Source organism: Rosa rugosa, chromosome 5, assembly GCF_958449725.1.
Source record: "Rosa rugosa chromosome 5, drRosRugo1.1, whole genome shotgun sequence".
Taxonomy (NCBI): domain Eukaryota; kingdom Viridiplantae; phylum Streptophyta; class Magnoliopsida; order Rosales; family Rosaceae; genus Rosa; species Rosa rugosa.
In genome coordinates, this window is record NC_084824.1 from 4,174,981 (window position 1) to 4,194,574 (window position 19,594).

The 19,594-nt window shown below is 45.8% G+C and overlaps 1 protein-coding gene and 1 long non-coding RNA gene across 2 annotated transcripts; both read right to left on the minus strand.

Moving 5' to 3' along the window:
- Positions 1-3,486: 3,486 nt before the first annotated feature.
- Positions 3,487-4,314, minus strand: LOC133709249 (uncharacterized). Its single transcript, XM_062134929.1, has 3 exons — positions 4,222-4,314; positions 3,739-4,119; positions 3,487-3,549 (listed from the first exon to the last, which is right to left on the minus strand). The coding sequence occupies exons 1-3, from the start codon at positions 4,306-4,308 to the stop codon at positions 3,487-3,489; spliced, it is 531 nt and encodes a 176-aa protein (XP_061990913.1). The 5' UTR covers positions 4,309-4,314.
- A 7,081-nt stretch (positions 4,315-11,395) lies between these two features.
- On the minus strand, positions 11,396-13,279 carry LOC133708225 (uncharacterized). The gene is made up of 3 exons (XR_009845668.1): positions 13,043-13,279; positions 12,503-12,567; positions 11,396-11,462 (listed from the first exon to the last, which is right to left on the minus strand). It is a non-coding gene; the product is annotated as an uncharacterized LOC133708225 (long non-coding RNA).
- Between the last annotated feature and the right edge of the window lie 6,315 nt (positions 13,280-19,594).

Sequence of the window (19,594 nt, forward strand, 5' to 3'; positions counted from 1 at the left end):
ACTACCTCTCACTCTCTCATCCATCAGTTCATGCAACACTAGAATAATATCCAATATTTATTACTTGGTATTTGATTTTGAGTTAGTGGGTGTCGGTGGCAATCATCCTTTCATCACTTTTCTGCTTCTTCTTCTTGGATTCCATGGGGGCAGCAGCAACAAGCAGCCCATTAGGCGTTGTCTACCGCAGAATAAAGAAAGAGAAGAGCAAAGAGTCTTTGCTTTAATTGCGATGAGACTTACCCAGAAGGTCACTTTTGCAAGAAAACAATTATGGCCATTCTTGAGGCACCGGCACCACTCGATACAGATCGCACTACCACCTTCCTGTCTTCTCTTCCTTCTCCATTCTCTTCTCTCTCCACTGAGATTGCTTGCTCGGTCTAGTCGGCCACCGAGTTGACTCACTTCCTCGTCCTCCAGAGCAAGGAGCTCCAGTCCGTGCTCGAAGGATCCGATTCGAAGTTCGTCGACCTGTTTGTAAAAGATTTGAGGTTTTGGTGTTTGAGAAGGGTTTGAGTACTGTGGGTGAGTGAGGGACAGTTCAGAGGTCCAATCCAGTTATAGAGTAATGCTTTGGCTGCTTTGGAAGCTATTGATTTGGATGTGGCTGAGGAGTTCTGCATTTTTGGGAGGACTTCGGATCTGTGGAGTTGAGAAATGAGAGTGAGGGAGTGAGAGTTCGGTGGAGCTTGCAGATTTTGATGTTGATGATGTGATGATGTTAATGTGATGATGATGTAGGTGATGATGATGATGATGTGGGTGGTGATGATGGTAATAATGTAAATGGATGCTACCCTTGTGCTGCCGGAATTGGATGCAAACTCATTTTGGCATGATGACAGATTGAGTTACATGAGCATGAGGGCCATGAGGTGCAGCAATCATCGAGTTCATGACCTTGGCAAGATTCGGAATAAGGTGAGAATCCTATCCTTATAAATTAGGAATTCAAGTTAGTTATATTAACTGACTAATTGTTGAAAAATTAGTTATTTATGGACAAGCATGAAATGGCCTTTGTGTGTAGAAAATTATTGTTGTTAGTTAAATTGTCGACGGAGTTGAATTAGTTCGTGGAGTTGAGAAATTGTGATAACAATGGTCTGCATAAACATTTTGTAAAAATGTTAGTGAGTAAAGAAAAGAAAGGTTTATATATATTGGGTGGCCTTAGTAAATTGTAGTGCACCTAATATGTCAAATCGATATCACAATTTTAAGAAATTGTTCGGTAATTTGAGTTAATTATCGAATTAGTCTCGATTGGTCAAAATTGGTCAATCCTGGTCAAACCAGGAAAAGTTGGGTTGAATTGGATTGAAATTGGGAAGTAATGATTCGGAATGCGATTTGTGAGAATCCGACCGTTGGATTTCCGTATATGTGTGGTTTATGAATGATTGCTAAGTCAAGATCATTATTGGACTAGGTGATTGACGGTTTGAGTTGGTGGACGATTGTGGATCGTATTTTGAGCTGAATTGAAGACGCAGCGGGATTATCGAGGTGAGTAAACCTCACGTGGTTCATATTACGAACCCAATATATTTAATTGCTTTATTTTGCAATCATATGAACTATTGTTGGTGTATTAGACATTCCTGTGTGAATGTCTGTATATATATTATTACGTGAAATAATATGTATTGTTGGAGTTGTATTGAGTTTATTGTTGAGAAACAATATATTGTGAGAGGTGTTGAGTTTTATTGTTGAGGAACAATAAATTGTTGTGATCTGTGGAGATCACTAGGTCACGAGGTGACCATGGCATCTATTAGTGAATCACGCTCTCGTACCGGGCTGGTGGTTATTAATAGTATTAAATCGTAATCACGTCTGTGGCCGGACGAGTGGTTACGTTCAGTTAGAGCTCTAGTCTGTCTGCCAAATGTGGAGTGACCTTATGAGTGAAATTGAGAGTAACTCATAAGTGTCAATATATATATGGTAACCTTATGAGGGAAATTGAGAGTAACTCATAAGGGTCTATATATATATATGAGTCTGTCTACCAAATGTTGGGAAATCTTATGAGCGAATTTGAGAGTAACTCATAAGTGTCTATATATATATATGAGAGTGAGGGATCTTATGAGCTAAATTGAGAGTAACTCATAAGTGTCTACATATATATATGAGAGTGAGTGATCTTATGAGCTAAATTGAGAGTAACTCATAAGTGTCTATATATATATATGAGAGTGAGAAAGTAACGTGGGTTTGTGGTAGTCTTGAAATCTAATAAATCAACAGTTCTTTCTTGTTTACTCATACTGGCTGTAAAAAGCTTACCGGGTTTTGTGTTGTTGCAACTCCCGGTACACTATTCAAATTGTGTAGCGGGTAATCCTACAGGACAGGAGAACCAGGACGGTGATCGTGCGGTTAGAGCAATTGTTAGAGTTTTACAACAATTGTAAGTTGTGAGGTGTGTTATGCTCATTTGAGCTTTATAATATATTGTGAGAGTGAATTGTAATAATGAACTCGAAGTTTCGAGATTTGGTTTTTTTGTAATTGTAATTATTCAGGTTTCGGATTTGAATTTATCATTCAAAATCCGGGGCGTGACATAATCTTTGATCTGACCCAGAATGCTATCGAATATCACTACAAAAAAAAGATCTTTTGCGATGGTACAAAAATGTCGCAAATAATACAAAATCCGTCGCAACAAAGCTTTTGCGACGGGTAACAAAGCGTCGGCAAAAAACGCATAGCAAATACTCTAGAGGCTTTTGCGACGTTTGGCTTTCGTTGCAATAAAGTCATTGCGACGGATTTGCGACGTTCGTTGTCTGTCGTAAAAAGTGGTGTCGGATTTCATAACTTTTTTGCCACACTATGTTGCGACATTTTTTCCCGTCGCAAAAAATTACTTTTACAACGTTTGGTTGGTGTCGTAAAAAGTCATATTTTATCTGACATTTAGTTAGCGTCGTAAAAAGTCATATTTTATCTAACATTTTTTTACGACATTTAGTTAGCGTTGTAAAAGGTCATATTTCATCAGACATCTTTTTACGACATTTGGTGTTTCTGACGTAAAAAGTCATATTTTATCTGAATTCATTTCACACATTCATCAAATGTCGCATGTAAAATCGTACACATACTAGGATCTATTTATGATCGTCGCTAATATCATTTGTGACATCTTTCAGGTCATATGGTATGTATTTATGCAATTGAATTATTATTAAAAACAAACAACCATTGATTCATAACACATTTTTCTAGTCATACATATTCAAATAGTCAAATGCAATAACAATGAAAATCTTTAAATATCTAATGAGTACAGAGTAGCATATGAATTGATGGAATTATCTTGATCACATCCTTCTGCATAACCCAATAATAGGCCACCCCTGACCTGAATGAACAAGAGTGAAAAAAAAAAAAATTCATTAAAGTCATGAAATTAATGGTTCAAATTCTATTATAAGAATGTATTTTATTGCACACCTTGTTCTTTTATGTTGAAGTTGACAAAGACATTTGTTGCTGCCCTTCTCTATCTAATTGGCCATCTGGAATCTATTACAGTCACAAAGGATATATTTAAATTTAAGTAAGAATAAGAACTAGCAAACTCTACACATGACCAGATAAGAATAAAGATTGAAACATAACCAAAGAACAAGATGATATTATTGAATGTTTTTAATAAAAATAAAAAATAAAAAAACAATCTTGAGCATAGAAAAGAAAACAAAAATGTTGTACTTGATCACTTCTAGTGCCACTTGAGTTCACTTGGATGCCCACATGAGCCATTAAAAGATCCAATCGTGACAATACATCATCATACTTTGATTTCATATCATCATACTTTGATTTCATCTCTCCCAATTGAGATTCATAGCCACTTTTAAGATCATTTAGCTTGGACTCATAGTTTCTTTCCATGTCCTCCAATGTTCTTTTTTCATTAATTTCAGAAGTTGTCGAAGTTTGACCAAATATTTGAGATGGAGTTACTCCTGTCCCGTACATGCGGACACGTCCATGTGTATCTTCTCCCATCACTTTAGTAAATACCTCCTCTCGAAATGAATCATCTTCTTCATCTTCAGGCCTCTCCTCCAAATAATCATTGAATTGACTCTGTCAATAATAATTAATTTGGTTAAAGAAAAGGTAATAAACTAATATGAATGTATAAATACATAATTATATGTATAAATTATATTGTACTTGGTTACTTACTATAATAGCAGCAGCCTCCTCATCAAAAGTCTCAACTTGTTGGCCTTCATTATTCTCTGTCTTTTTTGCTCGTGTTTTCATAAACATGGTCAAGCGATCGATCAGTTTTTTCTCCTCTATCCATCATCTTAATAGCAATAAAATGTTGTCAGCATATAGTATTTTATTAGATGTCGTTGAAGAAACAAAACTGTAAATGGAAGTACATAGAATTGAAGAAAATGTATTGTCAGCTTGGGAGGTTTTACTAATAATCTAAATTTGTTCTGGAGAGGAAAAGTATGGTTGCAGAGAGATTAGCTATGGAGCTAGCATGAATAATACAAAATTTAATCATGAAACGTTCATATTCATGCATATGCATATAGCTAGGCAACTGTGAAATCAAGTTTTCTAGTTCTTGCCTCAGCCAATAGTGAACCTCGTTTACTATATAATGACCGAGTTGGTAAAATATTCCTGCTTTCATCTTTTCCCAGAATTTACATTTTCCGTTTCAAAAATTCAAGGTTTGAACAAATGTAAGCATTTATGCATGCTCCAATTACCATATGAAACTTGCTGAACAGAGCAAATGACCAACTCATAATTATAACCTTAGCTAGCTGGCCTTAATTTACTCTCTAGCACTTTATATATATAGTACTCTATCTCAGTTTTCTTAATGTCCACAACCTACCAAAGCACTTTTCTGAGTTTCCTCGATATATATATATATATACACAGATCCTATCCAGAGTGGAGCTCCGTTTTGAAATTAACATGTGGAATTCGAGTTTTGGGTCACTTTTCGGTTGCATATCCACATCTCAACCGTTCAGTTTTTAAGAACTAGTGTATAGATCATATCTGTAAATTTTCAGCCAAAATGATGATCGTTAAGACATTGATAACTTCCTTAAAGCTAGTACAGTTTGTGCTGCTATTATAAATTGAGTGTAGTACAATGCAATTTATTAAGTTTACTCGAGTAATAAAGTTGTTTTTAGTACTCATTATTAGCAGATATATGCACACGTGTTGATCAAACTTGTACTAGATTCATTTGAAGCCTTCTGATATTGATTCTACTCATATAGAATCCTTAAGTTGGACCATACATGTGCTTACTTCAGTTATAGTTTTTTCATTATAAGCATATGTCTTTTCATGTACTCTTAATGGCTCCTGTGATTCATGATTGTTGTATCATGATTATGAGGTGCTGGTGTTTTGTTAAACATCTGTTTTCTCATGGTCTGATATGATCAGTTATGAATTGACTGAGCTTAAGGATAAACTTAAATTTCTGACTTGTCCATGCGCGCACTTCATAATTACTAAATTTGATGGAATAGCATTCTTGTTGCTTTGAGCATTGATAGTCCAAGTGGGAGAATGTAAGATTTTTAATGGACTTATCAATACTCGATAAGGAATGCAGCAACTTTGGCAACATATCTTGCAGATAAGTAATTGGGCAATGTTATGATGTTTTCGTTTATGTCCTTGTCATGATGGATACAATACATATTTTGGCCATTACTTGTATGAGTTGTATCATTAATATTCCTATATGTACATGACATGCTGATAAAGACCTATATTAATTAGGACTTAGAATCCTTTATGGGAGGTACTAAGCCCTATAATGCCTATATAAAGAGTCTTAGGTCCCTGCTCTAGCAATCGCAAGCACTTTATTAAAAGTCTGCCCCATTGAGAGACTGCATACATGATTGCTCAGAGGAGAAGATCTATTATGGCTAATCGATTTTAATTTCTATATCCTTATACTTTGTTCATCATACTTGTATACTTGTGTTCTTATTATGAGTGCAGTTTTGATTAACATAGAAGGCTCTCCTCCTGGTTAACCTATCCGGCATGGAAGTCTTCGTTGTAGGGCTTTGAAGCAGGAGGTTGTGGAACAGAGGTGCTGAAAAGCATAGCTGTTTTCATTTCCCATCAAGAACCAAGCCAATGCCTCATGTGACGAGACTGGTTTTTGGTGTATTAAGACTTGGGGAATCTGTCATCTCACTACTACCTCTTGCAGGTTACTCATTTCTCACCTCTGTTCATTTTCTAGTTTATGATGCAACACATATATACAAGTTTGAAAAGTGCCAAAAGGGTTGGTCTAAACACAATGGGGAAGCCGATATTAATTCAGTTGCTGAATTAGACATCAAAGGAACGGTTGATCTCCAAGGCAAAATGCGCGTCATTTGCTGCCATTGAGACGGTTTACCTCAGTGACATGATATCTCCTGGTGTATGCAGTGCCGGCCCTGAGCCTAGGCGAAGCAGGCCCAGGCCTAGGGCCTCATATTTTAGGGGGCCTAAAAAAAAAAAAAATTTATGTTGGCCTGCAATTAAAAACAAAAAAAAAAAAAAGCTAAAGAAACAAAAGACACGGAGTGAGGACGCTTTATTTCAAGTTGGGTTATTGTTCTCCTCTCCTCTACTCGATTCCAAGAGGTTTCCTCCTCCGTTTTGACAGCCCTAAATCTCTCTCTCTTCTCCACTTCCCTCTCTCTCATCTCCTCCACCCATGACCCACCCCTGCTCACTGCTCTCGCCCAACACCTCCAAGCTCTGCTTTGCACGTCTCTCTCTTCTTCGCCTCCCTCTCTCTCATCTCTTCCCTCTTGTTTTGGTTTAAAGGAGGACAAAGAAACTAGATCTATGTTTCTCTCTCCTCCGACACCCGGCCCACTTCCTGTCACCACCGTGACTCACCTTCACCACCACGGACCTCACCGACCTCCGACGAGTTCAACGCAGCCTCCTTGACATCCGGCAGCAACCTACGAGCCAACGCCTGGTAGGATAAGATCTGATTTGGGCACCCATAGTGCCCTCTCATCGTCTCCGCCTCCCTCCCTGTTAATGCTCAAAGTCCGGCGGTAGTCGAACCTTCTTTTAACGCAGGTCCGGTGGGCGGACCGCTACTTTGAGGACTTGGTGATCTTCGCTAGCTGTCAAATGAAAGACAGGGCGTCAGAGGGAGACCGCGTTGGGCGGTCTTCACTTCTCCGATGCCTAAGTCAGTCGATGCATATAGACAGCATAACAATAAATGAGTAGTAAATGCGTAATTAATGAGGAGAGAGGAGAGAACCTTTTATAGGTGAGGAGAAGGCTGATCTTCTCCTTGTTTTCGATGTGGGATTGATGTGCTTCAGTTCCCAGCGTCAGGAGCTTCTGATGCTATCTTGGCACGACGCGTCTGCGGTGATCTGGGGGCAATCCGAGGCTCAGGCGGTAGCTCGCCTGGCTGTGTATCCGTAGGCTACTCCTTTGGTGGGAATTAGTACCTCTGGCGGTACCATGAGCGTAGTTCATTATAGCTAATTATGCTTGCAAATGCACATGTATGTACAAGTCCCCCAAGTCCCCAGTCAAGGAGGGCAATCTTGGTTGGGGAGTTGCTCAGCGGTTTGAAGCGTTACCTTCCGCTAGACTTGCAACAGCATAATTAGCGTCAGTGCGTTGTCAACCATGGATTTACTGAGCGAACGCTTTATACCCTTTCGGGTGGGCCCCTGCTAGGCCCCCCAGGGAGTCCCCCACTCCCCGGTTAAGATGGACCTCCGGATGGTCGGTAAATTGTTTCTTGAGGGGGAGCTGCACGGAGCAAAGGGTGTTGGGTAGCGAGCCCAATCTTTAGTACCCAAGTGACGGGGGTCAATGTGCCTGATCAGGGCCGTCGTAGACTGTTGACAAGTCCCCGTGTCCCGTAGGGACGGTCTGACCGTAACGCCGCGTGGCGGTCGTTGTCAGAGTGAGGCGTAGCCTCGGGATCCGCCGCTGGCGGAAATCCCCCCGCTGGTTGTAGCAGGAAGCATCGTCGCGGAGATGTGCCTGGCGGTATTTTATTGAGCGTAGTTGTGCTAAGCAAAGTACGGATTTTGCAAGATGGAAAGGGAGTTCCGCTAGCGGTGTCGTGTAGCGGAAGATGTCCCGCTTGCAGGGTGACAAGGGAGAAGTTCCGCTAGCGGAGTTTCGCTTAGCGGAGACTTCGTCACTTGGAGGTGACAAGGGAAAAGTTCCGCTAGCGGAGTTTCGCTTAGCTGAGACTTCGTCACTTGACCTCCTCAGGTTGCCCGTCTTCTCGCCATTAATGCGAGTAATTATGGATTTTGTAACCGAGGCATCGCCTCGGTTAATCCGGAGAGCAAGTGTAGACGTGGGACACGTGTACGGCTGGTGCGTAGTGTCGTTTTTTAGCGGACGGCCTAGAATTCTTTGACGTTGACATAAAAGGGGGGGAACTTAGCGAGATTTGACACTTTTGCAAAAACTTCAAACCTGAGTCATCGTCTTCAAGCTCTGTTCGTCTGCGATTTGTGAAGAGAACTACCACAACTCTATGGAGTTATCGAACCTGGGGGGACGAAATCTTTACCGGTGAAGACAAGCGCTCTCGATCGGACCAGAGTTTGTGTTGAGGTTGGTATCTCGAATCTCATTCCTGTTTCATTGGATCTGTGTTGTTTACTGCCAGTTTCTGGGTTTTGTTGTTTTTGTTTTGGGGTTTTCTGGGTAATTGTTCTTGAGGTTCTTTGATGCAACTGATACAGGGATAAGTTAGATTTTGTGTGAACTGACTGATTTGGGTTTTAGGGTTTGGGATGGCTAACGTCGTAGAAATTTCAAGTAGTGAGGACTCCGGGTTTAACGTGTCGTTCAGCGTGGCGGATAGAATTTTTATTGACTCGTTGCGTCTGTCTGCCCGTGCAGGAACCTCACTGCCAGAACCGCTAGAGATCGAGCCGCTACAAACCATACCCTGGGAAGTAGCTATGGGTCGTGCTTCGCATCCGGAGAGTTCTAGGGCGGGGGAAGCTGCCGTTGCCCGAAACAGGCGTGAGGAGCGGTTGGCGAGTAATAGTGCTGCTAGCGGTTCCGCTGACGGGGGAGAGTTGGATGGGGAGGATACTGAGTCAGCGTGGGTCCTTCCCGACGGCACCCCTGTTGACGAGGCGGGAGAGCGGATGACTGTTGCCGCCGTCAACCTGTTGAAGCGGATGTATCGGTTGCCAGGCGTGGTTAAGCTGCGTCCACCGACGGTGGACGAGAAGGCCTCGATTCTTCCAGCGGGGTTTGCCGCCGTGCACGAGGTGATCTTCCGCCAAGGAGTGACATTCCCGCTACTGCCAAATTTCCAAATCCTGGTGTGCGAGTTTGGCCTCGCCTTTGGGCAGATTTGTCCCAACATGTGGCGGTTGATGATGGCGCTGAACTCGTTATGGCGCTTGTCCGGTTGTGAGGGGCCAACTGTGGCGGAGGTGCTACACTTCTACGAGCTGGTGTACGTGAAGCGCAAAGGTTGCCGAGGGCAGGTGAACTTGAGTCGCCGCCAGGGGGCGCCCAAGCTGATCGAGAACCTGAAGGACTCCATGTCTTACTGGCGGGGTACCTTCTGTGTTGCCACGGCGGGGTGGGAATACCAAGCGAGGTCCAACGAGGGAGAGCCAACGTTTAGGATTAAGTCGGAGTTTCAGCCTATCCGAGGTTGTTTGTCGGTCTCCGCCGGCCAGAATTGGCCGTTAACTTTTTTTATAGTTCTTGTACTCTGTACTAACGATCACCTCTTTTTTTGTAGCGGGCCTGCGCTATAACCTGACTCGTGAAGAGGAGTGTCGTGTGGCACGTATTAGAGGTTGTTGGCAGAATCGCAACCTGTTGGACCTTCATCTCCTCACTGGTTGGGAGTTGTTGGTAGATCAACAATTGACGCGTGGCATTGGTAAGCAATCTCCGCCATATTGTGCCTTCGTTCAGTTTGTCTCAATCTAAGTCGCTTCGTCTTTTTTTTGTAGAATCTCCGCCGGGTAACAAAGCGAGTTGCGACGCATTCGCCAAAGCCATGGATCGTGCTGAAATCGACAACTTCCTGGAGAGTATGTATGCCTCCGGGCTGGCTGCTCAGCAGACAGTCGTTAATCCGGACACACTGGCGCTAAGCCAGTCCGAAGTCCCCGTGGTGCTACCTATGCCACACCACTCTCATTTTGGTAGCGATGGCTCGCCCATCGTTCAGGCGGGGACTGGTATGGCTAGTGGGGCTGTCAGCGGGAGTAAAGGCCCTTCTGCAGCCGTGCCACTTAAAGAGAGGGCGCCTGCCAACCGACGTGGGGCACACAAGGAGAAAACGGTGCCGCTGGCGAAGACTGTCACCATTGCGGGGTTGGAGCCCCCGCCAAAGGGCTCACGGCCTGCTCCTGCTGAAAACACAAGGGTGCTTCAGCGAAGGCGCAGCCAAAATGACCCCGCTGACGAGGAAGGGGACGATGTGGAGACCATCGGGGCCCGCCAGCAGAAGAAGGCTCGACAAGCTCCGCCCAAGGCGCTGGTGGTTGCTAAGATAGAGGTGCCAGCGAGCGATTTGGACTCGTTCTCCGCATACGCAGAGTTCATGACCGACGATGAGGGGGAATTTCTTTATCACCTCTGCGAGCGGCTCGGGTTTTGCGGCCTAGCGGGGATCGCGCGCCCAACCGCCGTTGACTAGTCGCCATTCAGTTCGGTCATCTGTCGGTTGGACTGCACGAGGTGTTCCTGGCGGCGTCGAAACAGCCCCGGGTTGAGCGGCAGCTCAAGGAGGAGATCTAGGGTCTCCAGAGGGAGCTGGGGGAGGCTAAGGACAGGCTAGCGGACACGGAGCAGCGCCTGACCAAGGCGGATTGAGATGCTGCGGATGCTCGCGGCAAGCTGCCAGTCGCCGTCGAGCGAGACTTGGAGCGGAATAACCATGTCTGCAAGCTGGAGCAAGACATATCCCTGCTGTAGGATCGGCTGGCTGCCAAGGATAAGAAGACTAAGATCCTGCAGCAGGTGACAGGACCTGCCCCGAATTTCACCCTGAAATCCGATGTGGCCCTGTGGGGCCCACCTTAGGAATAACTCTACCAAAAATTTGGCAGAGTCACCCCTAAAATGGACTACCCAAAACCTGTAGAATTACAATCACACTTCTAACAAATCATCCATAAACTCCTGGAGCCACCCTGCTCCCCAAAACCCAACAACTTCACAATAAGTAACTGAAATCCGAAAATAACATATTCTTAATTACACCAAAGTAACTTCCAACCTTTACATTATTTATCCCCCACAGGTTATCAGAGCAATCTAAAAGAGGAAGAAGAAAATAACAATACAGGTAGGTTCAACATATAACCTACAATGAAAACAACAGCAGCAGATGCTATGCCCCGAATCCTACTATGCCGAACCAGCTACTCTGCAGACTGGGCATTTGAAACCGAAGGGCCCAGGGGAAAAGCACATAAAACGTTAGCGTGAGTGGACAAAATAAATAAATAAATAATTGTAAAGAAAAGTGGGTTTTGTGCTTTTCCACATTTATTCCTTTTAAAAAAACCCGATGCATGCAACATTTAAGAAAAACACATTTATCAACAATCCAAGATTCTCGTAAAAACACACCAGCCCCGTTGGTTACAATAACATCGAAATCCAAAATTCTCGTGAAAACACACCAGCCCCGCTGGTTACGAAAATAACGGACTAGCCCCGCTAGTCAAGTCACGAAAAAGTATGGGGAAGAAGTTATCACCATACGAGAAGGGAGCCTCCCAGGCTCGGGTCGGAGTGTCCCACACTCTGGAGCATCCCATGCTCTGCTCTTACTCACCCACAAACACATAGTAAGCAGGGAGGAGTACTAATAGGCTAGCTAGCAATAAATATGACGACCCAGGTATGGCGGGTAAAAACCATTAAAATCCAGTAAATCTATAAGGCTTCCCCATGTCCCACGAATAAAGAAAACACGGGTATGATTCCCAACCGTACCCGGAAATTCTCGTAAAAGTCATATAAAGCAACAGCGTGTCCCACACGCTAAAAGAATAGCTAGATTATCAATAAGGCATTCCCAATGCCAAAATCAAAAGTCGGTAAATAAAGAAGAAATATCACTCCATCGAAATCCCATTTCGAAAATCCTTTAAAAATCTCAAATCGACGAATAGAAATATAATATTTAAATCCGGAAGTCACCTCGGAAAAATGATTCGTCGACAATCATCATAATTCGTAAATCCAAATTAAGATCCGAAACCAATTCATTTCCGAAATCACTTTATAATATTTCATAAATCTCAAAACCCAAACAAATCTGAAATCACTTCAGAATCCGAAAACCAAAATCAGTAAGGATAGCAAATCATCATATGCTCAAAATATAAAAGATGATAATTAAATAAAGCATTACTTTAGAGAAATAAATGCATGCATCAATATTCAAAAACAAACGTCCACTCACAGTATACGGCTAGCGTGGTATCCAAGCGTAAGGATCCTCGTCGAGCGATGAGTCAGTATCTCGTCCTGTACACAATTGTATTCCGTAAACAACAATTCGATAAAACAATACGATTCTATATTGAATCCCGAAAACCCCACGTAAACTAGCAACTCCAACTCCTTTCAACTTCAAGCCAAACTTCACCATTTATATCAATCCGTCGATTAAGGTATTCCATGACGGAATAAGGGAAATCCGAAGGCCGGATTCCCACAAATCAACAACCGAAACTCCACACTTTCAAAATTCACAAACAATTCCAAACTCCTCCAAAAATTACCAAACTTCATAAACAAGCTCTACTCAAATTATAGGATTTAATGGGCTAAAAATTGGAATTAAATGTCAGCCCTACGCGCCACCACGCGCCACCCACAGTGGCGGCGAGTGGGGCCCACGCGCCGGCGGCCACCACCTCCGATGGCCACCAAATTTGGACAGTAGCTTCTACTCAACAAACCTAACCATTCATTCAACTACAACATCTCACAATTTTACCTTTAAGAGCTCGGATTAAGCTGATGAAGTTTGCCCAGAAAATTGCTTCGGACCCAAAGATGTTCTTCGTCGATTCGGCCTCCACACAGCAAATTGGAATGCAAGGCCTTAGGGGAAATGATCTTCGTGGAAAACCCAAGCTTCGACGGCAAGATGGTGACCGGAGGTGGCCGGAATCGCCGGAGATCGGCAAAAATAGCTAACTGCCACCGTAGCTTCCTCCGCTCCAAATCGAGCTTCTCCGGCCAAATCGTCGTAAAATACCTCCACAGACGTGACAAGGGGAAGAAACCGAGCTTGGGGGTGGCCGGATTTCGTCGTGGGTCGGCCGGAGGAGGAAGAAATCGGAAGGAAGAAGAACGGGCCGAAGGGGAGGAAGAGTCGGGGAAGAAGAGGAGAGAGTTACCGAGCTAGCTAGGTAGAATTTCCGAAAATGGAAATCTACCAACAGTAACTTCCATATATATATTAATTACCATGAACAGTAACTTTTACATTTTCGGCCATAACTTTCACATACTAAGTCCAATTTTTACGCACCACATATGCACGCGCTCGGTTTAACATCCTCTACAACTTTCGTGAAGAAACCTTTCTCAAATTCTGACCCGAACAAAAAGTCAACTTTTAGGGCCACTAAAAGTGCTGAAACGACAGTCAAAGTGAAAGTAGTTGTCGTTTACCGTCCAAATGACCAGTAAACGGGTGAATTTGGGTTCGGGACGTAACAACGGGAGTCTGCCGCCAGGCTAGCTGAGGTGAAGAGGCTGGAGGGTGAGGTCGCCCGCTTGGGAGCTGAAGAGAGCCGTGCTGCGGCCGCCGCTGTGGAGGCATTCAAGCAGTCGGCGGACTATAAGAAGGCGCTGACCGAGGCGGCGAAGGCTGGTGTCGTCGCCAATGTGGAAATGCTGAAGCAGAAAGGCGTCATCGACTGGGTGAAGGCGTCCCAGCCCACCGTGCAGTCAGCTCAGAATGTTCATCCGGCGAAGGGTGTGATCCCCATCCAAGCTGAAGGCGCTCGCTCGGGTAGCGGAGAAAGCGGAGCACGTCCGGCGGATGACTCCCATCGGACTCCTCCTCCTACCCAGTCGGAGGTGTCCCGTGCTGGTTTCTTGGCGGCCCATACCCGGGCGGATGGTACAATAGAGACTCCCAGTCCCACCGCTCGAGGGTCTGACCAAACAAGCCGCCTACATCCGCCGCCGCATGCCGAAGGTGAAGACGCTGATGGCAGTCGTGCCAATCCTTGAAATCCTTGAAATTGATGTTGAGCGCCCCCTTTTTTTTTTTGTAGCCGCTGAGGCGTAATTTTTGATGTAATGAATACTTTTGGGTGGGGAGTCCCAGCCCTACGTATATGAAGTGATATTTCGAAATTTTGTTGTGTTTGTCATGATATGCCTGTACCGCTAGAGTTTTGACTTGAGTTTTCTTTTGTCAATCAATGAAACATTAAAGGAATTAAGATTGGTCCAAGTGCACAATGTAGCGGACGTGGTCCGCTGACTATTGCTGGCGTTGCCAGTTGCTCTCTGTGCTAGACTTGGTAACAATGGTTTGAATAATTCCTCGTTTCATTGATAGCTGACTGATCAGCGTTTACAAAAGCGGGGTAGTACCCGTTGGGTAGCTTCCCTTAGCTAAATATTGAACAAAAATTTAGCTAAGTCAAGATGCTCTTGGGTAGCGGTATGACTATTTGTAGTAATACCGAAGGTGTTCGGTATTCCAAGGGTGGGTCGTTGTGACGCCATCCTTGTCCATTAAGTAGAAGGTGCATGGGCTAACGACTTCCACAATTTTGTATGGACCTTCCCAAGTTGGGCGGAGTTTTGTTGGCGGTGGAATTACTTCCTTCATTACCCAGTCCCCCAATTAGAGGTTCCGGGCTTTGACCCTGGTGTTGTAGAAACGCGATATCCGCTGCTTGTTTTGCAGATTGTGCAAATGGGCCTTGTGTTGTCTTTCCTCTAGGAGGTCTTTGTCGAGGTTGACGCCGTCGCTGTTGGTCTCGGGGAAGTAGCCTTCGACCCTAGCGGTAGGTTGAGTTACCTCGACAGGTAGGACAGCCTCAGTTCCGAACATCATACAAAAAGGAGTTTCGCCAGTGGCGGAAGTTGGGGTCGTCCTGATGGCCCATAGAACTTCAGGAAGCTTCTCCGCCCATAAACCCTTGGCGTTGTCGAGTTTCTTTTTTAGCAGCTTCTTGATTATCTTGTTTGCTGCTTCGACCTGGCCACAGGTTTGAGGCTGAGCGACAGATGCAAAACTCATTTTGGTGCCAAGGTTGGCGGTGAAAGATATGAGTTCCTTATTGTTGAACTGTGTGTCGTTGTCTGTAATGATTATATGTGGGACACCATAGCGGCAGTAGATGTTCTTCCAGAGGAAGTGAATTACCTTGGCGGTAGTTATTGCCGTCAGTGGCTCTGCCTCTATCCACTTGTTGTTGTAGTCGATAGCAACAATGATGTACTTGAACTGGCCTTTGGCGGTTTGGAATTTTCCCATCAAGTCCAGGCCCCACGTTGAGTGAACCCATGGACCGATGATGATTGACAGTGGTTCCGCCGGTGCATGTGGGAGATCAGCATATTGTTGGCATTTGTGGCAAGATCTCGATATCCGCCGGGCGTCATCACCGAGTGTAGGCCAAAAGTAGTATTGTCGCATTGTGCGATTGGCCAAGGATCTGGCGCCCGAGTGGTTTCCGCATTCACCGCCGTGTATCATTGCCAGCACGACCTTTCCCTCTTCTGGGGTTAAACAACAGAGGTTGGGGTGGGTGAATCCCTGGCGGTAAAGCTTGCCATTCTAGCTGTTGTAGCGGGTTGCTCTCCACTGGAGCTGTCACTTTGACTTTGTCCTCTAGCAATGTCCCGTTGCGCTTGTACTCGATAATCTCGTCCATCCAGCTGGGATTGACCTCAATGTTGAAGATCTCCGCCAGGGTTTTTGTAATACTTGGCCTGTCAAGACACTCCACTCTTGTGTCCGCTGGACTTTGATGTGGCTGAGCGGTTGCCAGTCTCGCCAGTGAATCAGCCTTGGCGTTCTTTTCCCTGGGGATCTGTGTGATGGTGTGAAATTTGAATTTTTTTAGCAGTGTCTTGACGTACCCCAAGCATGCCGCTAACTGTTGGTCCTTGGCTTGGAAACTGTCGTTGACCTGGTTAACGACTAATTGAGAGTCGTTGAAGATGTTGACGCTGTCAGCCCCCGAGTCGATGGCGAGGAGTAGGCCGGCGATGAGTGCTTCATATTCCGCCATGTTGTTTGAAGCTTTGAAGTTGAATTTCAACGCGTATTTCGCGTTCAGCCCCCCCCGGTCCTGTTAAGATGACCCCGGTGCCGCTGGCCTTGGCGCTAGCGGAGCCGTCCACATGCAGGTTCCAGTCTGACTGCTGGGGAGCCGGCTCTTCAGCGGTCATCATTTCCGTTCCGGGTTCTGTTTCCCTGCCGGGTTCGAGTTGACACTCGGTGAGTTCAGCAATGAAGTCTGCCACCGCCTGGCCCTTCATGGCGGTTCTTGGTTTGTAATCAATGTCGAACTCGCTGAGCTCAATGGCCCATTTGCTTAGGCGCCCTGAGTGTTCAGGGTTCTGCATTACCTGTCTCAGCGGTTGATTGGTTAATACATGGATTGTGTGAGCCTGAAAGCACTGGCGGAGGCGTCTGGCGGCAACGATGAGTGCGAGAGCGAGTTGGTCTAAGGGAGGGTATCTTGTTTCTTCTCCGTTCATGCCTCTGCCGGCGTAGAACACTGGGAGTTCCTCCTGGCCCTCACGCCGGACAATGGCGCAGCTTACCGCTGACACTGATACCGCTAGGTATATGTACAGTGTTTCTCCTTGCACAGGAATGGAAAGGAGTGGGACTGCCTCCAGGTATTCTTTCAAGCCCTGGAACGCCGCCTGACACTCTGGGTTCCAGTTGATGACTTTCTTGTGAGTCGTTTTGAGGACTTTGAAAAATGGGGCACACTTATCAGTGAGTCTGGAGATGAATCGAGAAAGGGCGGTTAACTTGCCCGGGAGGCTCTGGACGTGTATTTTCCACTCAGGGTCCTTCATGTCGAGGATGGCTTGTACCTTGTCCGGGTTAGCCTCGATGCCTCGTTCGCTGACGATATAACCCAGAAACTTGCTGGCGGTGACGCCAAAGAAACATTTTTTTGGGTTGAGGCGCATACCATAGGCCAAGAGAATGGTTACTATGATTCTGAGGTTTGCCACATGTCTGCTGGCTTTTATGCTCTTGACCAACATGTCGTCCACGTAGACCTCGATTATTTTTCCGAGATGTTCCGCGAACATGGCATTCATCAGTCGTTGATAAGTTGCGCCGGCGTTCTTTAGACCGAAAGGCATAACATTGTAGCAGTATAGGCCCTTGTCGGTGGTGAAAGTGGTGCATTCCTGGTCGCCGGGATGCATCTTGATCTGATTATACCCGGAGAAAGCATCCATCATGCTAAGGAGCTCATGTCCGGCGGTTGCATCAACCAGTTGATCAATGCGGGGTAGTGGGAAACTATCCTTTGGGCATGCCTTGTTAAGATTTTTGAAGTCGACACACATTCGCCACTTTCCGCTGGGATTTTTGACCATAACCAGGTTGGAAATCCACTGGGGATAGATGACTTGGCGGATGAACCCAATGCCCTGGAGCTTGGCAACCTCCTCTCCTATTGCACGGTACTTTTCTTCATCAAAGGCCCTCCGCTTCTGTTTGATAGGATAGAAGGATGGTTTGATGCTCAACTTGTGCGTGATGATTTCAGGGGAGATACCTGGCATGTCCGCGTATGACCATGCAAAGACGGCAGCGTTATCACGTAGGAATTGAGTGAGTTCCTCCGCTACCTCTGGGTCTAATTGGGCGCCTATGCGGACTGTCCGCTCAGGGTGCTCGTCCGAGATGCAGACAACCTTCAACGACGTTTCTGGGTTGACTGGCTCCTTCCTTACATACTTCTTCTCGTCATCCCTAGGGTCCTCGAAGATATTTGGTGGCGGTGCCTGGTTTCCCACCGTCAGGATTTCATGGCGGCGCGTTGACCATGCTATAGTCGTTGAATAACATTCTCGTGCCAATTGCTGACTTCCCCTCACACAGCCCGTGCCGTTGGGTGTGGGGAACTTCATGAGAAGCATGTACCTAGCGATGATGCATTTGAGCTTGTTGAGTGCCGGTCGGCCAATGATGGCGTTATACGAGCTGAAACAATCGACGACTATGAACTCTGTATGTATCTCCGCCATACACAGACTAGTGCCAATAGTCAGCCGCATGTAGTCAGAACCCAGCGGTTGCGTGACGTCACCGGAGAAGCTGAGCAATGGCTCATGATCCTGGAGTAATTTCCTGTTCCGCTTGAGGTGGTTGTAGCAACCGCTAAATATGACGTTGACAGTGGACCCGCTATCCACCAGGATTCTCCCCACTGACCATTTGTCGAGAATGGCGTCGACCAAGAATGGGTCGTCATGGGGTAGATGCACTCCGCGTTCCTCCTCCTCTGAGAAGGTAATGGGCTCCCAACCAGACTTTGGGAGTTTGGCGGATCTCTCGTAGCGGATGTTGCAGACTTCTTTTGGGTGATTAGCGCGTGCATAGCGCTTCCTTGCCCTGTGAGACATGTTGGTGATTGGAGCACCGTCGTCGATGGTGTTGATGCGGCCTAAGGGCTCAATGTTGGCGATCACAGGTGGCGGTTGGCGCACCTTGAATTGCTCCATCTTGCCATCCCGGTACAAGGTCTCAATGGCCATTTTGAGAACATTGCAGCTGTTGGTATTGTGACCGTTGTCCTCGTGGTATTTACACCACCTGCCGGTGTTTCTTGGTTTTCCCGTTTTTGGATATCTTCCTGGGGGTGGCGGTGGGATCTGATCCTTGCACTGATTGTATATTTCCTTATACGAGGCTGTGAGGACTGTAAACACTGCATACCGCTGAGAGGATTCCGTTTGTTTGTTGCGGTTATCCCTATGGGATGGGCGGTTGCCCTTGTTGTAGTGTTAGTCCTTCTGCCGCTTGTTCTGGTAGTGGCCCTGTTGCCACTCCCTCTTCTTGTCAGTTGGCGGCGCAGCAGGGGTCTTGCTAGCGGTCTCCTGATGACTGGAGGAGGGTTGTGTTGACTTTGTTGGTGTTGCTGGTGGCGGTGGGGTTTCTCCATATGTGATGAATTCTGCTTGGGCATGAATGACCGCTTCACTCATGACGTGGTCATATACCGCAATTGGATGATTGTAGTTGAGGTGATAGAGGAATGGCCCCTTGAGGAGTTCCTGCTTGAAAGCCACCGATGCCATTGTTTTGTCTAGATCGCGGCACTGAGATGCTGCCGCCCGCCATCTTGTGACGAATGCCTTCAGTGATTCGTCTACCCCTTGCTTGACGCTGAACAGCTGACTTGTGTTGTGATGTCCGGCGGACAATAAGATGAACCGAGAGAGGAAGGTGTGTGATAGTGCGTGGAATGAGTCAATGGATCCCGGCGGACACTCGAAGAACCAGTTCATTGCCTCACCGTCCAACGTTTCGCTG